Here is a 17,043-nt window from a genome sequence, read left to right as displayed (position 1 = left end):
GCGCTTTGGGGGCGGGGCCGTGAGTGCCGCTTGCGCCCGGGCCCAGCCACGCGTGCGTCACTCGGGGCGCCGGAAGTTGGGGTGCGCTGGCTCAAGAGCGCACGCTCGACCGCTAGTTCTCTGCGCAGAGGGACGGGGTCGCAATGGTGTCTGACGGTGAGGGCCGCGCAGGGAGGGACCCGACCCCGGGGTTGGGCGGAGTGGGCCTGGCCCGGACCTGCCAAGCACAGTGCGTCTTTGGGCCGGATGGAACCCCTTTGGGTTTTAGTGGAGGAGCCCGTGCGTCCCTCCATTCATTCAGGAGCTACTTTTGGATCGCTTGTGCGCCAGGCAGTATTTTCTGCGCTGGGCAATACGGTAGAGAACGTGGCGGACGGGGATGCTTGAGGAGGTCACTGTGAGCAAGAGGGGTATTCGGCAAGTAAATAAAATCCCAAAGGGTAACAAGAGTTGTGAGACAATGTAAGAGGAAATATAAAAGGACGTTGTGGGGACTATGATCAAGGAGGAGCTACTTCATTGGGAGTCCAGAAAAAAGCGACATAGTGGAACTCGAATGACTGTGAAACTCTGCGGGAAGTATATTTCAAATGCAAAGGCCCTGTGGTTGGTCGAATTACCAGTTTACACTGAGAAGAGGGAAACAGGGAGCTTGGTAGAGGAAGGTGGAGAGACTTTCATCTATACATTAAACTACCAATTATAGGGCCTTAATGTCTTGAAGAAATAGAAGTGAAATGAATGAGCTTGAGAATGAGCTGGATTTTGGTCATGCAAATCATGAAGGGTCTTGTGGGCTTTATTTTACGAAGCCGTTTCAGGGTTTTAAGCAAAGACTTTTGATTTCCAATTTTAAAAGATCACTTGGCTGCTGTGTGGAAGGTGAACTGTGAGGGGCAACACTAGACTTTGGGAGGTCCACTGAGAGGTGAGGACAATGGATCATACTCCCTTTATCCGTTTTCACTGGCCTCACAACCCTGTGAAGGACACAGGCCTGGCATTTCTGGTTTGCAAGTAAGGTAGAGAAACAGAAGGAAATTTACAGGACATTGCAGTGTGTAGAGCCATACTTCTGACAGACCACATTTTTTTTTCCTCTTTCTCAAAATTTTAGGCAGTAGCAAGGACTGAAAAGCCTGAGGATTTTATGTTGGGGCCTGAGGGCGAATTAAGACAAAGGCTTACAGGCTGTGGGGTATGGAGGGGCCTGCAGCAGGCACAGTTAGCTTCAGGGCTTGGTGCTTCATTATGTGATTTACAGGGATTATCTCAACCTGGGATAGCAAAAGAAAAAAAAATCATTATTCCTTAAGGTGTCTAGTGCAGCAGGCAGTATTGGGAAGAGAAATCAGAAACACAGTTGGTGTCAAATGTCACTAGAAGAGAGTTAGTTAGTGGTGTTGGTGGTAGGCAGAGGTAAGACAGTGGGCCATGAAGTGTCAGTCTTTTTTTTTTTTTAAATAATGTTTTTTTAAAGAATATTTATTTTTTAGTTGTAGTTGGACACAATACCTTTATTTTATTTATTTATTTTATGTGGTGCTGAGGATGGAACCCAGTGCCTTACACGTGCCAGGCGAGCGCTCTACTGCTGAGCCCCAGCCCCTGAAGTGTCAGTCTTTTTTTTTTTTTTTAATATTTATTTTTTAGTTTTCGGCGGACACAACATCTTTGTATGTGGTGCTGAGGATCAAACCCGGGCCGCACACACGCCAGGCGAGCGCGCTACTGCTTGAGCCACATCCCCAGCCCTGAAGTGTTAGTCTTTAGAGTCAACAAATTGTTTTTTCCACTTGCTAAGAGTCCGTGTGACTTAGAACAAGTTACATTCATTTGCAAAATAGGGATACTATATACCATATTTATCAAAACTAAGATAATATGCATTACAAAATGTGCAGTATCACTTAGGGAAAAAAATGCTGCCAATCTTAATTGTAGGGTACTATCTAGGTTTTTAAAAGGAGGGGGTACATATTATAACTGATGAAAGACAGCAGTACTATGTCCCTTGCTGGGTTGCAGTCAGGATGGAATGGGGTTGTGGGATCATAGATGCCAGTGCCTAGTGTGGAGCAGGCTGGAACCTCCCAGCCCCCAAGATGGGAGGGCCATCACCTCTGGAAGAAAGAGATTACACTGGTTTGGGACTTTTTTTGGGGGGGGGTACCAGGAATTGAATTCAGGGGCACTTGACCACTGAGCCACATCCCCCGTCCTGTTTTTTGTATTTTATTTAGAGACAGAGTCTCACTGAGTTGTGTAGTGCCTTGCTTTTTGCTGAGGCTGACTTTGAACTGTGATCCTCCTGTCTCAGCCTCCGAGCTGCTGGGATTACAGGCATGTGCCACCGCGCCTGGCTGGTTTGAGACTTTGAAAAGAAACTAGGATTTTGGATATGCAGAAACAAAAATGGGAGAGGATTATCCTGATATAGGAGAGGGAATCACAGGAAGGAGGGTGCAGAGGTAGGAAGGGCGTCACTGCTCTGCATATCACAGGAGCACCCTCGGCTTCTCATTCCAGTGCACTCAGGTGTTCACCTGTCTGCCACCTCAGTTAAAAGTCTAGCTCTGTGGACATGGACCCAAGACCCCAACAGCCAGTACTGGTGCTTACTGTAAATATTGAGTGAGTACTACGTTACGGTAGCCTGTTTAGTTGTGTCTTGTCTTTCACAATTGGAAAGCGGCATGATTCCTTTTCATAGTAAATTGATCTTCCCCTTTTGGTTTTTACTTTTTAAAAATTGGTTCCATGTTCAGTTGGCTTGTTGCGAGGTGACTGGATGATCGCTGAGCCAAGTTGACTCTGGGCTTCCCCTTCACCTCTGTGCCTGTGGTTCTCTCACTGGTGATTGTACTACTGGTTATTCAAGATTTTCTGTCCCTAACCAGGCATTTAAAGTGTGAATAACTTTGGGTTCATTGAGTAGATAGTTACTGATCACTTGTTGTGTGCTAGGAGCTGAGGATAAGTTGTGAACAGACAGAAATTCCTGCCTTTGCTGAAAGCCAGATGGTGTTCTACAATGAAGATGGCAGCATTTTTTTTTTTTTTCTTAGCGGTACCTTAAATAAGGGCACATTTTGCCAGGCATGCTGGGGCATGATGTAATCCCAGCAATTTGGGAAGCTAAGGCAGAAGGATGGCAAGTTCAAGGCCAGCCTCAGCAATTTAAGTGAAGTCCTAAGCAACTTAGATCCTGTCTCAAAAAGTTAAAAGGACTGGGGATGTAGCTCAGGGGTAAAGTGCCCTGGGTTTGATCCCCAGCCCAAAAGGGGTGTGTGTGTGTGCATATTTCATAATCCATATTGCCTTAGGTTTGATGAAATATGGCTCATGGTATTCTAGAGCATGCAGCAGAGTAGGGAGCAGGCAAGGGCCGTCTGAGCTTAAACCTGTAAAACAAGTGGCTTTCTGTTAATCTTATGATTATAAGAGGATAAACATGGAGCTGGGGTTGTAGCTCAGTGGCAGAGCACTTGACTAGCATGTGTGAGGCACTGGGTTCAATCCTCAGTACCACATAAATAAATAAAATAAAGGTGTGCTGTCCATCTATAACTACAAAAAAAAATTTCTTAAAAACAAGAAACATTTAGAGCCATGTAGTGGATTTATTGTACACATTGGGAATGTCAGCTTTGATTCATTTTTATGCAGCAAATGTTTTTAAATTTCATTTCTTGTTAATGTTTTCAGAAGATGAATTGAATCTTCTGGTTATCATAGTTGATGCCAACCCAATTTGGTGGGGGAAGCAAGCATTAAAGGAATCTCAGGTAAGATGGCTGGAAGAGGTCTTTGGATGTTTCTGTTTTAACTTGTATATGTTTATATCACTTTAAAAAAACCTGGCTTGGGGCTGGGGTTGTGGCTCAGAGGTAGAAGGCTTGCCTAGTATGTGTGAGGCCCTGGGTTTGATCCTCAGAACCACATGAAAATAAATAAATAAAATAAAGGTATTGTGTCCAACTGCAACTTAAAAAAAAAACTGGCTTTATTGAGGTATAATTTACATAAATTATAACATACACTTCTGTGACTTTTTAGTAAGTTAGTGAAGTTGTGTAACGAGCACCACAATCCCATTTTAGAACATTTCTTTTGTCACCTGAAGTTCTCTCAGGTCTGTTTACAGTCAATTTTTGCCTCCATCCCAAGCTGCAATGCAGGTGGTTTGTGTTTTGAGATCTCATTATAAATTCTAGATACAAGTTTTTTGTCAGATTTGCCTTCTGTGTCTATATTGCCTTTTCTGAACATTTAATAAATTGACTTATATAGTAAGTTGTCTTTTAAAAAATTATCATAGTCTGGGCTGGAGAGAAAGCACAGTTGGCAGAGTGCTTGCCTCTCATGCGCAAGGTCCTGGGTTCAATGTCTAGCACCACCACCAAAAAAAAAAAAGTTATCATAGGCTGACGGGAAACTTTAAACATGGTGGAGAGTGATCCCATGGCCCATTCCTGATTCCCCCAGTGGTGACATATTACACAACTGTGGCACAGTATCAAAACCAGGGCACTCTCAGACCTTACTTAGAAGGCTGGTTCTTGTGCACTCGTTATGGGTGTTGGTGTGTTTGTGTATTGTTGTGCAGTTTTATCCTATGAATGGGTTTATATATCTTTAAAGTCATTCTGTAATCTGAGTTATTGGAGAGTGAGCCTGTTGTCCCCATGTCTCCTGTTTGTTCCACAGTTCACTTTATCCAGATGCATGGACGCCGTGATGGTGCTGGGAAACTCCCATTTATTCATGAATCGTTCCAACAAGCTTGCTGTGATAGCAAGTCACATTCAAGAAAGGTATGCATGACCCTTAGGACCACTTTGTGTTCACTGCTTGACATTTTTGAGGTTTTTGTGCCAGTTGGGATGTGCTGTTTCTAGTCTACATTATAAAATAAAATTTTCTGGTTGTGGTGAACAGTAGTACATGTGCATTTCAATATGTAAGAACACTGATAAAAAGTTGACTTGCACAGTGACACATTTCATTTACACAAATCAACTATATTGTCTAAGAAGAATAACGAACAACCAGGCTGGCAACTCCCAGCTCCTTCCTTATCGCTCCTCCCCAAAGGGCAGATTCCACTGCATGTGTGGTCATGCTCCTTTCAGCCAGGGCAGCTCTGCCTGCCTCTCCTGGTGTGACCATGAGCAGCAGCCACCTTGGCTCTGGCCGGGTGCTGTGACACATACTTGTAATCCTGGAAAATCCAGAAACTGAGGCAGAAGAATCGCATATTTGAGACCAACCTCAGCAACGTAGTGAGGCCCTAAGCAACTTATTGAGACCCTGTCTCAAAATTAAAAAAAGACCCGGGATATGGCTCAGTGGTTAAGTACCCTTGGGTTTAATCCCTGTACAAAAACAGAAAAAACGGGTTGTTAGACTCACTACCAGATGGTGCATGTGAGTGTAGATATGTGTAGATTTTTCTATGTATTTTTCATGAGTGCTGCTGACCATGTTTACTTGGCACATTATGTACTGACTGTATGATCAGGTCCCCGTTATAAGCTCCAGCTCTTCTCTATCTTAACTGTCACATCACGATGGAAGTGACTCTTATTTACCAACATATTTTGTAGAGGTCCTTGGATACTTTTCTAATTACCTTAATTGTTAAGAGTTATACTTCCTTTGGTGGAACAAGAGTCCAGGGCACCAAGTACAGACTTCGGTTCCCATCCTTGCTGTGTTTTTTTCTCAGAATTGGATAAGAAATATGATGTTGTTTTTGTTAAGATACTAGTAAATGGTATAACTGGCAGCATTTTTAGTTTTCAAAAATGAAATCAAATGTATCCTCTGCATGATTATTCTAAGTGTTATAAGCACCGGAGAATCTTTTTCAGGAACCCAAATGTTTATTACTAAATCTTTATTACTGGGGTAGATAGTGTAGAGCTCAAATAATAACTTAGCAGTGAGTTAGAATTTGATGTGACATCTTCTAATTGTCATCTGGGTCTGTGGCCCAGTACCCTCATGTCATTTTTCAGTTGTGGTGCTGGGGCCTAGCCCACGGCCTCAGCATGCTGGGTAAGTGCTCTGCCACTGAGTACGCGCTCAGCCTTTATCTCCTCACATTTTTCCAGAAGCAGTGGAACCATTAAAGTATTCCGTGGTGACAAGTGAAATATTTACCAATGTGCCTGTTTTATGTATTTTTAAAAAAATGAAATTATTACAGTAAATAGAATCTTGTGAGTCCAGAATTGATATGATTTTGTTTTTTCTGAATTTCATTCTAATCATGAGTGAAAGGAGGGCAGTGAGTCTTGCCGTAACTAGAGTTCTTTTCACCGCTATTTCAGTCGGTTTCTGTATCCTGGGAAGAATGGCCGACTTGGAGACTTCTTTGGAGACTCTAGCAACTTTCCTTCTGAATTGAATCCTTCGGGCAGTAAAGATGGAAAATATGAGCTCTTAACAGCAGCAAATGAAGTTATCGTTGAAGAAATTAAGGATCTGATCACCAAAAGTAACAGCTTTTTATTTTCATGGCTATTATTTTGGTAATGGACTTGATTTGGGAGGTTCTTCAGGCCTTCACAGCAAAGATTTGAGGCTCCTGTGCAGTCTGCTTGCACACTCTCCCTCTTCCTTTTCTTTCTGGGAATCTCTCACCCAGTCTGCACAGTATTTGGCTCTATAGCCTCGACACCACTGACCAGCTGTTGCTGCTTCTCGCAACTCTGAGCAGCCTGTTTCAGGGGATGTTCTGTTGATCTGGTTTTCCTCTTTTATGGACCATTCTTTCCTAGTCTCTGTTTCTAGCTTTTCCTTCATCTTGTTCCCGCACATATCTGCTTGTGTGTGTGCATGTGTTTTGCACGTGGTTTTATTCCTTTCCTTTTTTTCTCTGACCGTTCTCATCTACCTTTGCCTTTTATTGTCATTTATACACAAATGTGTGCCAGTCTTTGTCTCAAGCCTAGACTTTCTTTCAAACTTCTTGGTCTCCATTTCAGTGCCCCCCAGATCTCCTTCACATTGCCCAGATTCCATTATCCTTGCCCTCAAGGACACCACCGTTGCCACCTCCTGTTGGTCCCCCAATTCACCTGTGTCTCCAGATGCAAAGTTTCATTGTTGACCCCTCCCTTCTCCTCACACCCATCTCAGCAGCCTCACAGGCCTTTACAGGTTGCCTGTTGTCTGCAGTTGTGACTTTGTCAGACCTTAGTGTGTGTCAGAGCCACATGGACAGAAAAGGGGGCTTCAGACACAGAAGTTTCTGCCCAGGGCTGGAAGGACAAGGGGTGACCACCGATGGCTCTGGGATCTCAGGTGACGGAAGCTGTGTGGAGATTGGATTGTGGCGATGGCTGCACAGCTGTAAACTTTCTAGGAATAATTGAGTAGGACTGAGTTTTGTGGTCTATAAAACATACCTCAATAAAGATATTAAGAATCATTTAGAGGAGCTGGGCTCAGTGGTGCACACATGTAATCCCGATGGCTTGGGATGCTGAGCCAGGAAGTTCATGGGATCAAAGATAGCCTCAGTAATTTAGGGAGGCCCTAAGCAACTTGTTGAGACCCTATCTTAAAATAAAAAATAAAAAGGGCTGGAGATGTGGCTCAGTGGTTAAATGCCCCTGAGTTCAATACCCAGTAGTCTCCCCGCAAAAAAAAAAAAAAAAAAAATCAGTTGAAGGCTTATTAAAGCAGAGTACAGGGGGAGAACCCAAGAATTTGAATTTCTGAGTTCCCAGGCAGTGTTCCTATAGCGGGTTCCAGAATCTTGCTTTGAGAATCACTGGCCTCCAGGATAGGGTCAACTTTTTTGTTTAATCTTTACCACCTTTCCTGGGTCCTGGGCCTGGAGGCATAGCTAGAGAGAAGAGTGCTTGCCTAGCATGCTTAAGGCTCTGGGTTTGATCTCCAGCATCTCCTGGACCAGCTACAGTCCCCTTTACACAGTGTAATTCTGGACTCCTCACCCTCTTGAGTTGCAGGATTTGGATTTTGATTTCTTAAAAGAGTGACCTTTTCCGGCCATACGTGGTGGCACACACCTGTAATCCCAGGGATTTGGGAGGCTAAGGCTAGAGGATCAAAGTTTTAAGGCCAGCCACAGCACCTTAGTGAGACTCTGTCTCAAAATAAAAAATAGAAGGGTTTGGAGATATAAATCACTCTTGGGTTCATTCCTATTACCACAAAACAAACAGAAAACTCTCTGTTTTTACCCATAGCATCAAACAAATAGTAGACTGCCTCTGTTTCTCATAAGGAGAGGAAAGGGGTTCTCTGCTCTCTACTGACCAGCCTCAGTGGATAGTGGAAGAAGTGGGAAAAGGTGGCAGGGAGCCTCAGCCCAGTCCCTGTCCAGGCTGTCTATAGTTATACATGACATTTTAAAATTTTAATTTTATTTATGATACTGAAGCTGGAACCCAGGACCTCATGTATGCTAGGCAAGTGCTCACCACTGATCCACATCCCTATCCCCATATGTGACATTTCGTGCAATGTAGATGGTTATTTATTTATTTGCTTTTTGGTACCAGGGATTGAACCCAAGAACACTTAACCACTGAGCCACATCCCAAGCCCTTTTAAATTTTATTTAATTTAGAGACAGGTCTCACCAAGTTGCTGAGTCTGGCTTTGAACTCATGATCCTCCTGTCTCAGTCTCATGAGCAGCTGGGATTACAGGTATGTGTCATTGTGCTGGCTTAGATGGTTAATCTTGAACCTTTCAAGATAACAACAGGATCAAAAATTCACCCTTTTTTTTTTTTCTCCTTCAGTGCTGGGGATCAAACCCAGGGCGTATTTGCTAGACAAGTACTCTTCCATTGAGCCACACCCCAGCCTTCATAATTAAATTTTTTAAAAAGATGTTTATTTATTTTTTTAGTTGTAGTTGCACACGATAACTTTGTTTATATGTGGTACTGAGGATCGAACCCAGGGCCCCGCACAGCTAGGCGAGCGCTCAATCACTAGAGCCCCAGCCACAGCCCCATAATTAAACATTTTTTGAAAGCTTTTCATTACAGTAAAATCTAGATGAAATTTACTATTTACTGATTTTTAGAATTTTTAATTTAAAATTTACATAGCAAAAAATGTACCATTTTAACAGTTTTTAAGTGTATAGCTCATTATGTTAAGTGTCCCGCGGCTGAGCAGTCTTCACACCGCCCATCTCTAGAACTTTCTTACCATCCCAGACTGGAGCCCCACCCTTATTTCAGCCTGAACCAAGCACCTGGATATTTTAAGTTGAGAAAAAGTTTCAAAGTTGTTTTTTTTTTAAGTATAACTGGGAACAAGTTGCTATTTTTAAACCCAACCTGAAAATATCATCATTTTCTTTTACTCACGAACACTTCAGTTTGAAAATGGCTTTAGTTGAAGAAAGTACTTAAATATTACCTCTTTAATGCTTTTTATTATTTGTAGGTGACATCAAGGGTCAACATACGGAAACTCTGCTGGCGGGATCCCTGGCCAAAGCCCTCTGCTGTATCCTGGTGTTTGACTTGCTTGGAAACAGTCTTCTGTGATGAGTGTGTTTAACCTCCCGGCATTTCTTAGACCTTGGGTGTCTCTAAAGCCTGAGGGTTCTGAAGTGGTCAGTATGATAATTTAAGGTATATAGTTTATCTTGGCTTTGAGATCACCTATAAAACTTTAAAATGAGGGAAGAATGAACTCCAATTCCTCCCGAATGTCCTTATGCCTGCAACAAACGCTTCTTCAGATGCTTTCTTGTTTCTAATTTTGATAAGGTGGCATTTTAAAAAATTTTCGGTCTTGAGTTGGAAACAGTGTTTAACTTTAGAAGCTGTTTACTGACCTGTCAGCTTAGTGAGCTGCCCCTTCCCACAGGCTAGTGCACTTAGCGGAAGGCACAGCACTGTCTGTATTATGCAATTTTATTGTTATTATTTTGCAGTACTAGGGATTGAACTCAGAACCTCATTTATGCTAGGAAAGTGCCGTGCCCCTGAGCTGTGCCCCAGTCCTTTTGCTTTTATTTTTTAGGACAGTACCAGATGATTCCTGTGTTCTAGACTTTGACCCAGGTTGCCTGATCATCTTTGTATGGTTTTAAAATCTATCTCATTTGATTGGTTTATTGATTTCTATGTTGTTGCAGTATTCAGATCTAGGATGCATTGGATAATAATAGAACAGTCAGGCTGGGCTGTGACTCTGGCAGAACGCTTGTGTCCAACTAAAACCCCCAATTTTTTTTATTAAATTAGGACAATCAGATGTAATTTTTTCTTTTTTTTTGGTAGCAGGGATTGAACCAGGGGCACCTAAACACTGAGTCCACATTCCCAGCCTTTTTAAAATATTTTATTTTGAGACAGGATGTTACTAAGTTGCTGAGGCTGGCTTTGAACTTGCAAAACTCCTGCCTCAGCCTCTTGAGCCACTGGGATTATAGGTGTGTGCCACCGCCGGCAGATGTTAGTAGTTTTAATCATTTGAAACAAAGAACATACAGAGCCCAGTTGATTACAAAGGTAGTAATCAAAAAGCCTGATCACTCTTGTGTGTCTTATCACCATTTCTTTTTTTTCATCTAGCTGGTCGCTGAGTTTATTTAACTAAAATTTAAGGTTTTTTTTTGTTTATTTTAAGTATTTATGAAATAAAATTTTTGTTTTCCTTAATATTAAGAAAATAAGACATTCACAGAATAAACAAGGAAGTTAAAGGTAAGAGCACTTTTTTATGGAACTGTAATACTGTTTATTTTACCACTGTCTATAAGTTTTCCAACTTAGTTGGAAAACCGTATGTTTCATATGCTTAATAAGTTGTATTGTTATTCATTTAACAGCAGTCATAACCATACATGTTTGATAAGCTACATTGTTATTCAATTAAATTGTAATGTTTTTATCTCTTTATAGATAATCAGGAGATGAAATCAAGGATATTGGTAAGATTTAAAAAGTTAATAATATGGGGCTTGGGATGTGGCTCAAGCGCTCCACTGGCATGCGTGCAGCCCTGGTTCGATCCTCAGCACCACATACAAAGATGTTGTGTCCGCCAAAAAACTAAAAAATAAATATTAAAAAAAAAAGTTAATAATATGTTTATATATGACTACCTAAATTGGAAAATAGTAGGAATAAGACCCATTTAAAATAAAAGAAAAAAGCAGAATTAATTTAAACAGGCATTATGTAAATTGACAATAAAAAAAACACTAAAATTCTGAAATAAAAAAATTAAATGGAGTATAACTAAGAACATTTTTTAAAAAATTAAATAAATGGAGAGCCATATTTAATTGTTAGATGTGAGGTTTTCTAAAATCACACTGAATATTCAATGCAATCTGTTAGAAAATCAATGAATTTTTTTTTTTTTTTCCTAGCAGGCTGGGGAGATTTTTTTAAAAATTCAGCTATGTAATAAGTGAAGAATAAGTGAAAGGAAATAGGTTCTTTCTAAAAGGGAATAATAAATAGGATGTGGAGGGCTGGGGTTGTGTCTCAGTGGTAGAGCACTTGCCTGGCATGGGTGAGACTCTGGGTTGCATCGTCAGCACCACATATAAATAAACAAATAAAGGTCCACTGACAACTAAAAAATAAATATTAAAAAATAAATAAATAAATAGGGCGTGCCCTGTAAGTCATTAAAAGTACGTTGTGAGGCCACAGTGACAGTGTGGCATTGGCACAGTAGCAGCAAATAATTTGGGAAAGCCTGGAGTCCAGAAATGAATCACATTCCTACCAAAGGATGGCTTGGGACAAAGGACACTTAAACTAGAAAAAATTGATTATTCAATAAAAAGTGCTGGGCCTGCCCATTGGATGTTTGGGGCAAAACAAAGAAGATTCCTGTCTCACTACTGATACCTAAATCTGTCCTACCAAAGATCAGACCTTGTAGTATTAAATTTTGAGTCACAAAAATGCTAAGAGAAAATATCCTTTGATAATCTTGAGAGGCAAGTACTTTATTAAGCATGGAACTTAGGGAGGGCTTTACTCCTCATAAAAAGAAATAAGTAAATAAAACCCTCAAAACAAAGACAAACAAAAAAGTATTTTTCAGTATAATTACATTATAGAGAATTGATGTTGTATTTCTAAAACAAGAAAAAAAGAACTCTTATTAAAAGCTAATCTTTAAAAGTCAAACTTTTAAACTTTCACTCTAGAAAAACAGGTAGGAAAAAAAAAATGAGGGCTGGGGTTGTGGCTCAGTGGTAGAGTGCTTGCCTGGCTCGTGTGAGGCCCTGGGTTTGATCCTCAGCACCACATAAAAATAAATAAATAAAATAAAGTTATTGTGTCCAACTACAACTAAAAAGTAAATATTAAAAAAAAAAAAAAAAAAAAGAGCCTGCAAAAGAAGAATGCAAGTGGCCAGTTCTAGCATTTGAAAATGTTCAGCCTGAGCTGGGTGCAGGGTACATGCGTGTGGTAATCCCAGTGACTCCGAGGCTGAGGTAAGAGGATCACAAATTCAGGACCAACCTCAGCAAATTAGCGAGGGCCTAAGGACTTACTGAGACTCTGTCCCCAAAAAAAAAGAGGTAAGGATGTGATTCAGTAGCTAAGTGACCTTGGGTTCAATTCCCAGTACAAAAAAGGAAAAAGAAAATGTTCAGCTTGACTGGTAAGCAGAATCATTGCAGGTAATGGAATTTTCATTGTTGCTTAGCACAAATGAGAAAAACCATGGCAGTTCCTGGGGTTGCTGGCAGTGTTACGGATTGGTTGTGTTTTCTCTCTCTCTCTCTCTCTGTCTCTGTAATACTGGGGATTGAACCGGGGGCTTATCCACTCAGTTCATCCTTAGCCTCAAATTTACGAGCCTCATGCCCCAGCCTCCTGAGTAGCTAGGATTACAGATGTGTGCAGCTGTTTTTTTGCTAGATTGGTTGTTTTCATGCTCTTCTGATGAAAGGATACATTGATAAGATTTTTGGTTTATGATCTATATCAAGATTAAGTGTGTGCCTGGATATGGTGCACACCTGTAATCCTAGCACTTGGGAGGCTGAGGCAGGAGGATCGAAAGTTCAAGGCCAGCCATGAGCCAACAATGAAGGGAGACCCTGTTTCAAAAAGCAAAAGGCTGCTGGGGCTGGGGCTGGGGCTGGAGCTCAGCGGTAGCACGCGTATCTGTCATGTGTGAGGCACTGGGTTCTATTCTCAGCACTGTGTGTAAATAAATAAACGTCTATTACAACTAAAAAAAAGTATATTAAAAGGAAAAGGCTGGGCATGATGACATACACCTGTAATCCCAGTGATTCAGGAGGCTGAGTGAAGAGAATCGCAAGTTCAAAGCCAGCTTCAGCAACTTAATGAGGCCCCAAGCAACTTAGTGAGACCCTGTCTCTAAATAAAAAAAAGTCTGGAAATGTGGCTCAATCTGGGTTCAATCCCTGGTACCAAAATCAAAACAAAAAGGCTGGGATGTAGCCCAGTGGTAGAGTGTCCACCTGGCATGTGTGAGACGCTGGGTTCAGTCCCCAGTACTGAAGGGGAAAAAAAATCAGTGCATACACTAGCAGTCTTCTGGAGGCAATCAGGGAGCAAAGGGTACGTGAGGGTGTCATCTGAACATCATAAGAGAGAATTGGAAACTGCTTAAATGTCCTCTGCAGATAATTGGTTAAATACTAGAAATCTGAGAAGTCAGCAAGAAGTACCGTATATACTCATGCTCTGCATGGTGGTGTTTTGTCAGTGTGGACTGCATATACGAGGTATAGACCCTGTCGCCATATGGTAGATGGGTACCATCTAGATGTGTGAAAAGTTCACTCTACAATGTTCAAACAGCAGAATTACCCAGTGACTCATTCCTAGGAACTTATCCCCGTCATTAAGTGACACACAGCTGTTTTATTTCATTGATGTAAGAAGATCTCTTCCCTCCATGTATCATGGCATGACAATCAGGTGTAGGAGACCAGTGGAGCCCCTCTGTGCACTGTGTTGGTCTGCAGGGGTGCTCTCTGGGAGCATGCTCAAACTGTCACAAGGGTCGTCTCGGGGAAGGGTTAGGGGCAAGTTCTGCTGCCATCTTTTACTTTAGTATTTAAAAATGGAAATAGGAAAACAAATCGGGAAAACAGTACTGGTTGTGACTTTTAAGTGGGAGTCCAGGGACACTCTGAGAGATATTAACGGGGCCTTGGTTTTTAGGTTATTAAGGCTGCAGAAGACAGCGCACTGCAGTACATGAACTTCATGAATGTCATCTTCGCAGCACAGAAACAGGTGAGTTGAGAGCCTTCCTCTTCGAGGACATTTGTTTCACATTGAAGGACTCTGTCATTTGAATGACCTTCTTGGGGCGTTCTGTGTGAAGAGTCTTATTAATGGATCAGGAATCCAGGATCTTTGCTGGAAACCAGTCACGTCTGTTTTATGTCCTAGAACCCCTGAGAATGAGTTGGGTCCCCAGAATACTGTGCCCTCCTGTGGTTTTTCATGCAGTGTCATCGTTTTCAGGGAACCTTTAGTCCATCCTTGGCCTCCAGCCAACAATCCCTAGTTTGACAGTTTCTTTCCTTTCCTTTTTTTTTTTTTGTTTTTACTTTTTATTTTGCGGTCATAGAGATTCAGCACAGGTACTCTACCACTAAGCTACGTCCCTAGCCCTTTTTAAACATTTTTAAATTTTGAGACAGGGTTTTGCTATGTTGCCCAGGCTGGCCTGGGACTTCTGATCCTCCTGCCTCAGCCTCCCAAGTAGCTGTCTTTCAGTCCTGAGTGCTGTGCCGACTGGGATTTGGCAGTTTTCTGCATAAACCTTGCCTATGTTTTTCTCTCTTTAGTGAGGCATTTAAAGATTCAATATTTTGAGTTTAAAAACAGTAAAGATGTTCAGATGAATATAACTAATATATTTTTCTTTGACAGGTTTAAAAAAGATAGGCCAGTTGCAGTGGTACATACCTATAATCCCAGCAACTTGGGAGGCTGAGGATCACAAGTTCAAGACCAGCCTGAGCAACTTATCGAGATCCTGTTTCAACATAAAAAATTTAAAAAGAGGCTGGAGATGTAGCTCAGTGGTAAAGTGCCCCTGGGTTTGATCCCCAGTACCAAAAAAAAGAAAAAGTGATACGTATAAGACAGTCATTATTGGTATTGTTTCTGTAATATTTTCAAAATGTCCCTTTCAGAATATTCTGATCGATGCCTGCGTTTTAGACTCCGATTCAGGACTTCTCCAACAGGTATGTTTTAAAACAATTCTTGATGTTGATAGTTACAAAGAGTAACTTTGAGTAGTGTTAAAATGATAATACTGTGGCTATGTTAAATTAAATGCTACTAAAAGAATGACTTTCAAACTTATTTTGTACTGGGGATTGAACCCAGGGATGCTTAACCACTGAGCCACATCATTAGCCCTTTTCATTTTTTGTTTTGGGACAGGTTCTCGCTAAGTTACTGAGGGCGTCACTAAGTTGTTGAGGCTGGCTTGGAACTTGCTGTCCTCCTATCTCAGCCTCCCAAGCCTCTGGAATTACAGGCGTGTTTTTATTTTTACTTGATACATAGTATATGTGCATATTTATGGAGTTCATACAATGTAACATTTTTATATAGGTATATAATGTAATGATCAGATGAGGGTACTTGGCATACCTTCATTTGTTATTTAAGCCACTTATGTATATATAATCTTGCACACATGATTTTATTTCAATATTTAAATACCAGAAAGATTGATTGCATTTTTTAGTTGCATATTTCAGTCTACATGGTGTGGGCTCCAAGATCTTGCTTCTGCCATGACTGAAAACGAGCTCTGGCCCCATCTGTTGCCTTTGTGTCCCTGCTCCAGGCCTAGCTGCTCCTCTGGGCTCCAGGCTTACATATTCATTCGTGTTCATAGAATATCCTCTTGGACATCCGGATGTCACTTAAACTTAGGTCCCCATGGGAGAGCTTTTTTTACACAGCCTTTTCTTGCCCCAGTGGCAGCCCATCTCAGCAAGAGGCAATGTCACTGAGCGGTCAAGCCCCAGCCAGCTCTTGCTTGTCTCCTCTGCCTCTCCTTTTATATCTCCTGGCAAATCCTTTAGATTCTTTTTAAATACATCCCGAGTCTCTCCCTTCAGTAGGTGGCTACAATAGCTTTGAGGCTTACCCTCTCCTGCCAAAGTTGGTTCTCACCATGGCAGTAAGAGTGGAGCTTTCACTGGGCACGGTGGCCCACACCTGTAATCCCAGCAGCTCAGGAGGCCGAGGCAGGAGGATCACAAGTTCAAAGCCAGCCTCAGCAACTTAGCAAGGCACTAAGCAACTCAGTGAGACCCTGTCTCTAATTAAATACAAAACAGGGCTGGGGATGTGGTCCAGTGGTCGAGTGCCCCTGTGTTCAGCTCCTGTACCCAGTATCCAGGAAAAAAAAGAATGGAGCTTTCAAAATGTAAATAAGATGATGTAACTTGCTTCCTAAAAACCCTCCCCTGGTGTCAAATCACACAGGATTCTACCTCGGTCCTCTTCCAGGGTCCAGGTCCTGCCTGCTGAGAGCCTGCAGACCTGAGCCCCACCCCCCAGCCTCCTGGCTGTTGCCCGAAAACCCAGCAGCGCCAGACTCGCTGCACCACACGGTCCCTGTTCCTCAGTGCTCGAGTGGCCTTCTCTCTGCCTGTACTCGATCCCTGCCTCTGTCGCCTCCCAGGAAGCCTTCTGTAACTACCCTATTTCATTTTTCTTCATAGAAACGATCATAAAGCTGTAAAGTTATTCTTGTATTTACTAACTCAATTCGTTCTCTTTTGGGGGGCTGGGTACTGGGGTTTGATTCAGGGGCACTCTACCCCTGAGCTACAGCCCCAACTGATCCCCCTTTTAAAATTTTTATTTTGAGACAAAACCTCAATAAGTTGCTGAGGCTGGCCTTGAGCTTGTGATCTTCCTGCCTCATCCTCCTGAGTTGCTGGGGTTACAGGCATGCCATCCTGCCTGGTCTCATTTACTCCTAATCTTTTTTTTTAAATTATATATATATATATATATATATATATTTTTTTTTTTTTTTT

The 17,043-nt window shown here is 41.9% G+C and overlaps 1 protein-coding gene across 3 annotated transcripts in view; it reads left to right on the top strand.

Annotated features, from left to right (window-relative positions):
- The first annotated feature begins 39 nt into the window (after nt 1-39).
- The window catches only part of Gtf2h3 (general transcription factor IIH subunit 3), a 23,872-nt gene continuing 6,868 nt past the window's right edge, over nt 40-17,043 (top strand). For 2 of the 3 annotated variants that reach the window (XM_048785503.1, XM_015502408.2), the window contains exons 1-9: nt 40-156; nt 3,709-3,788; nt 4,711-4,817; nt 6,339-6,505; nt 9,444-9,506; nt 10,685-10,714; nt 10,913-10,941; nt 14,183-14,257; nt 15,169-15,222. In XM_048785503.1, the coding sequence (XP_048641460.1) occupies nt 144-156; nt 3,709-3,788; nt 4,711-4,817; nt 6,339-6,505; nt 9,444-9,506; nt 10,685-10,714; nt 10,913-10,941; nt 14,183-14,257; nt 15,169-15,222 (618 nt within the window). In that variant the 5' untranslated portion in view covers nt 40-143. Of the gene's footprint in view, nt 157-188; nt 929-3,708; nt 3,789-4,710; nt 4,818-6,338; nt 6,506-9,443; nt 9,507-10,684; nt 10,715-10,912; nt 10,942-14,182; nt 14,258-15,168; nt 15,223-17,043 lie in introns of those variants that run through there. The other variant, XM_048785504.1, reaches the window with a different exon arrangement.

The sequence above is a fragment of the Marmota marmota genome, unplaced genomic scaffold (assembly GCF_001458135.2).
Source record: "Marmota marmota marmota unplaced genomic scaffold, marMar, whole genome shotgun sequence".
Lineage (NCBI taxonomy): Eukaryota > Metazoa > Chordata > Mammalia > Rodentia > Sciuridae > Marmota > Marmota marmota.
The sequence above is the reverse complement of the archived record's forward strand: the minus strand, read 5'-3'. Positions and strand labels throughout refer to the sequence as shown.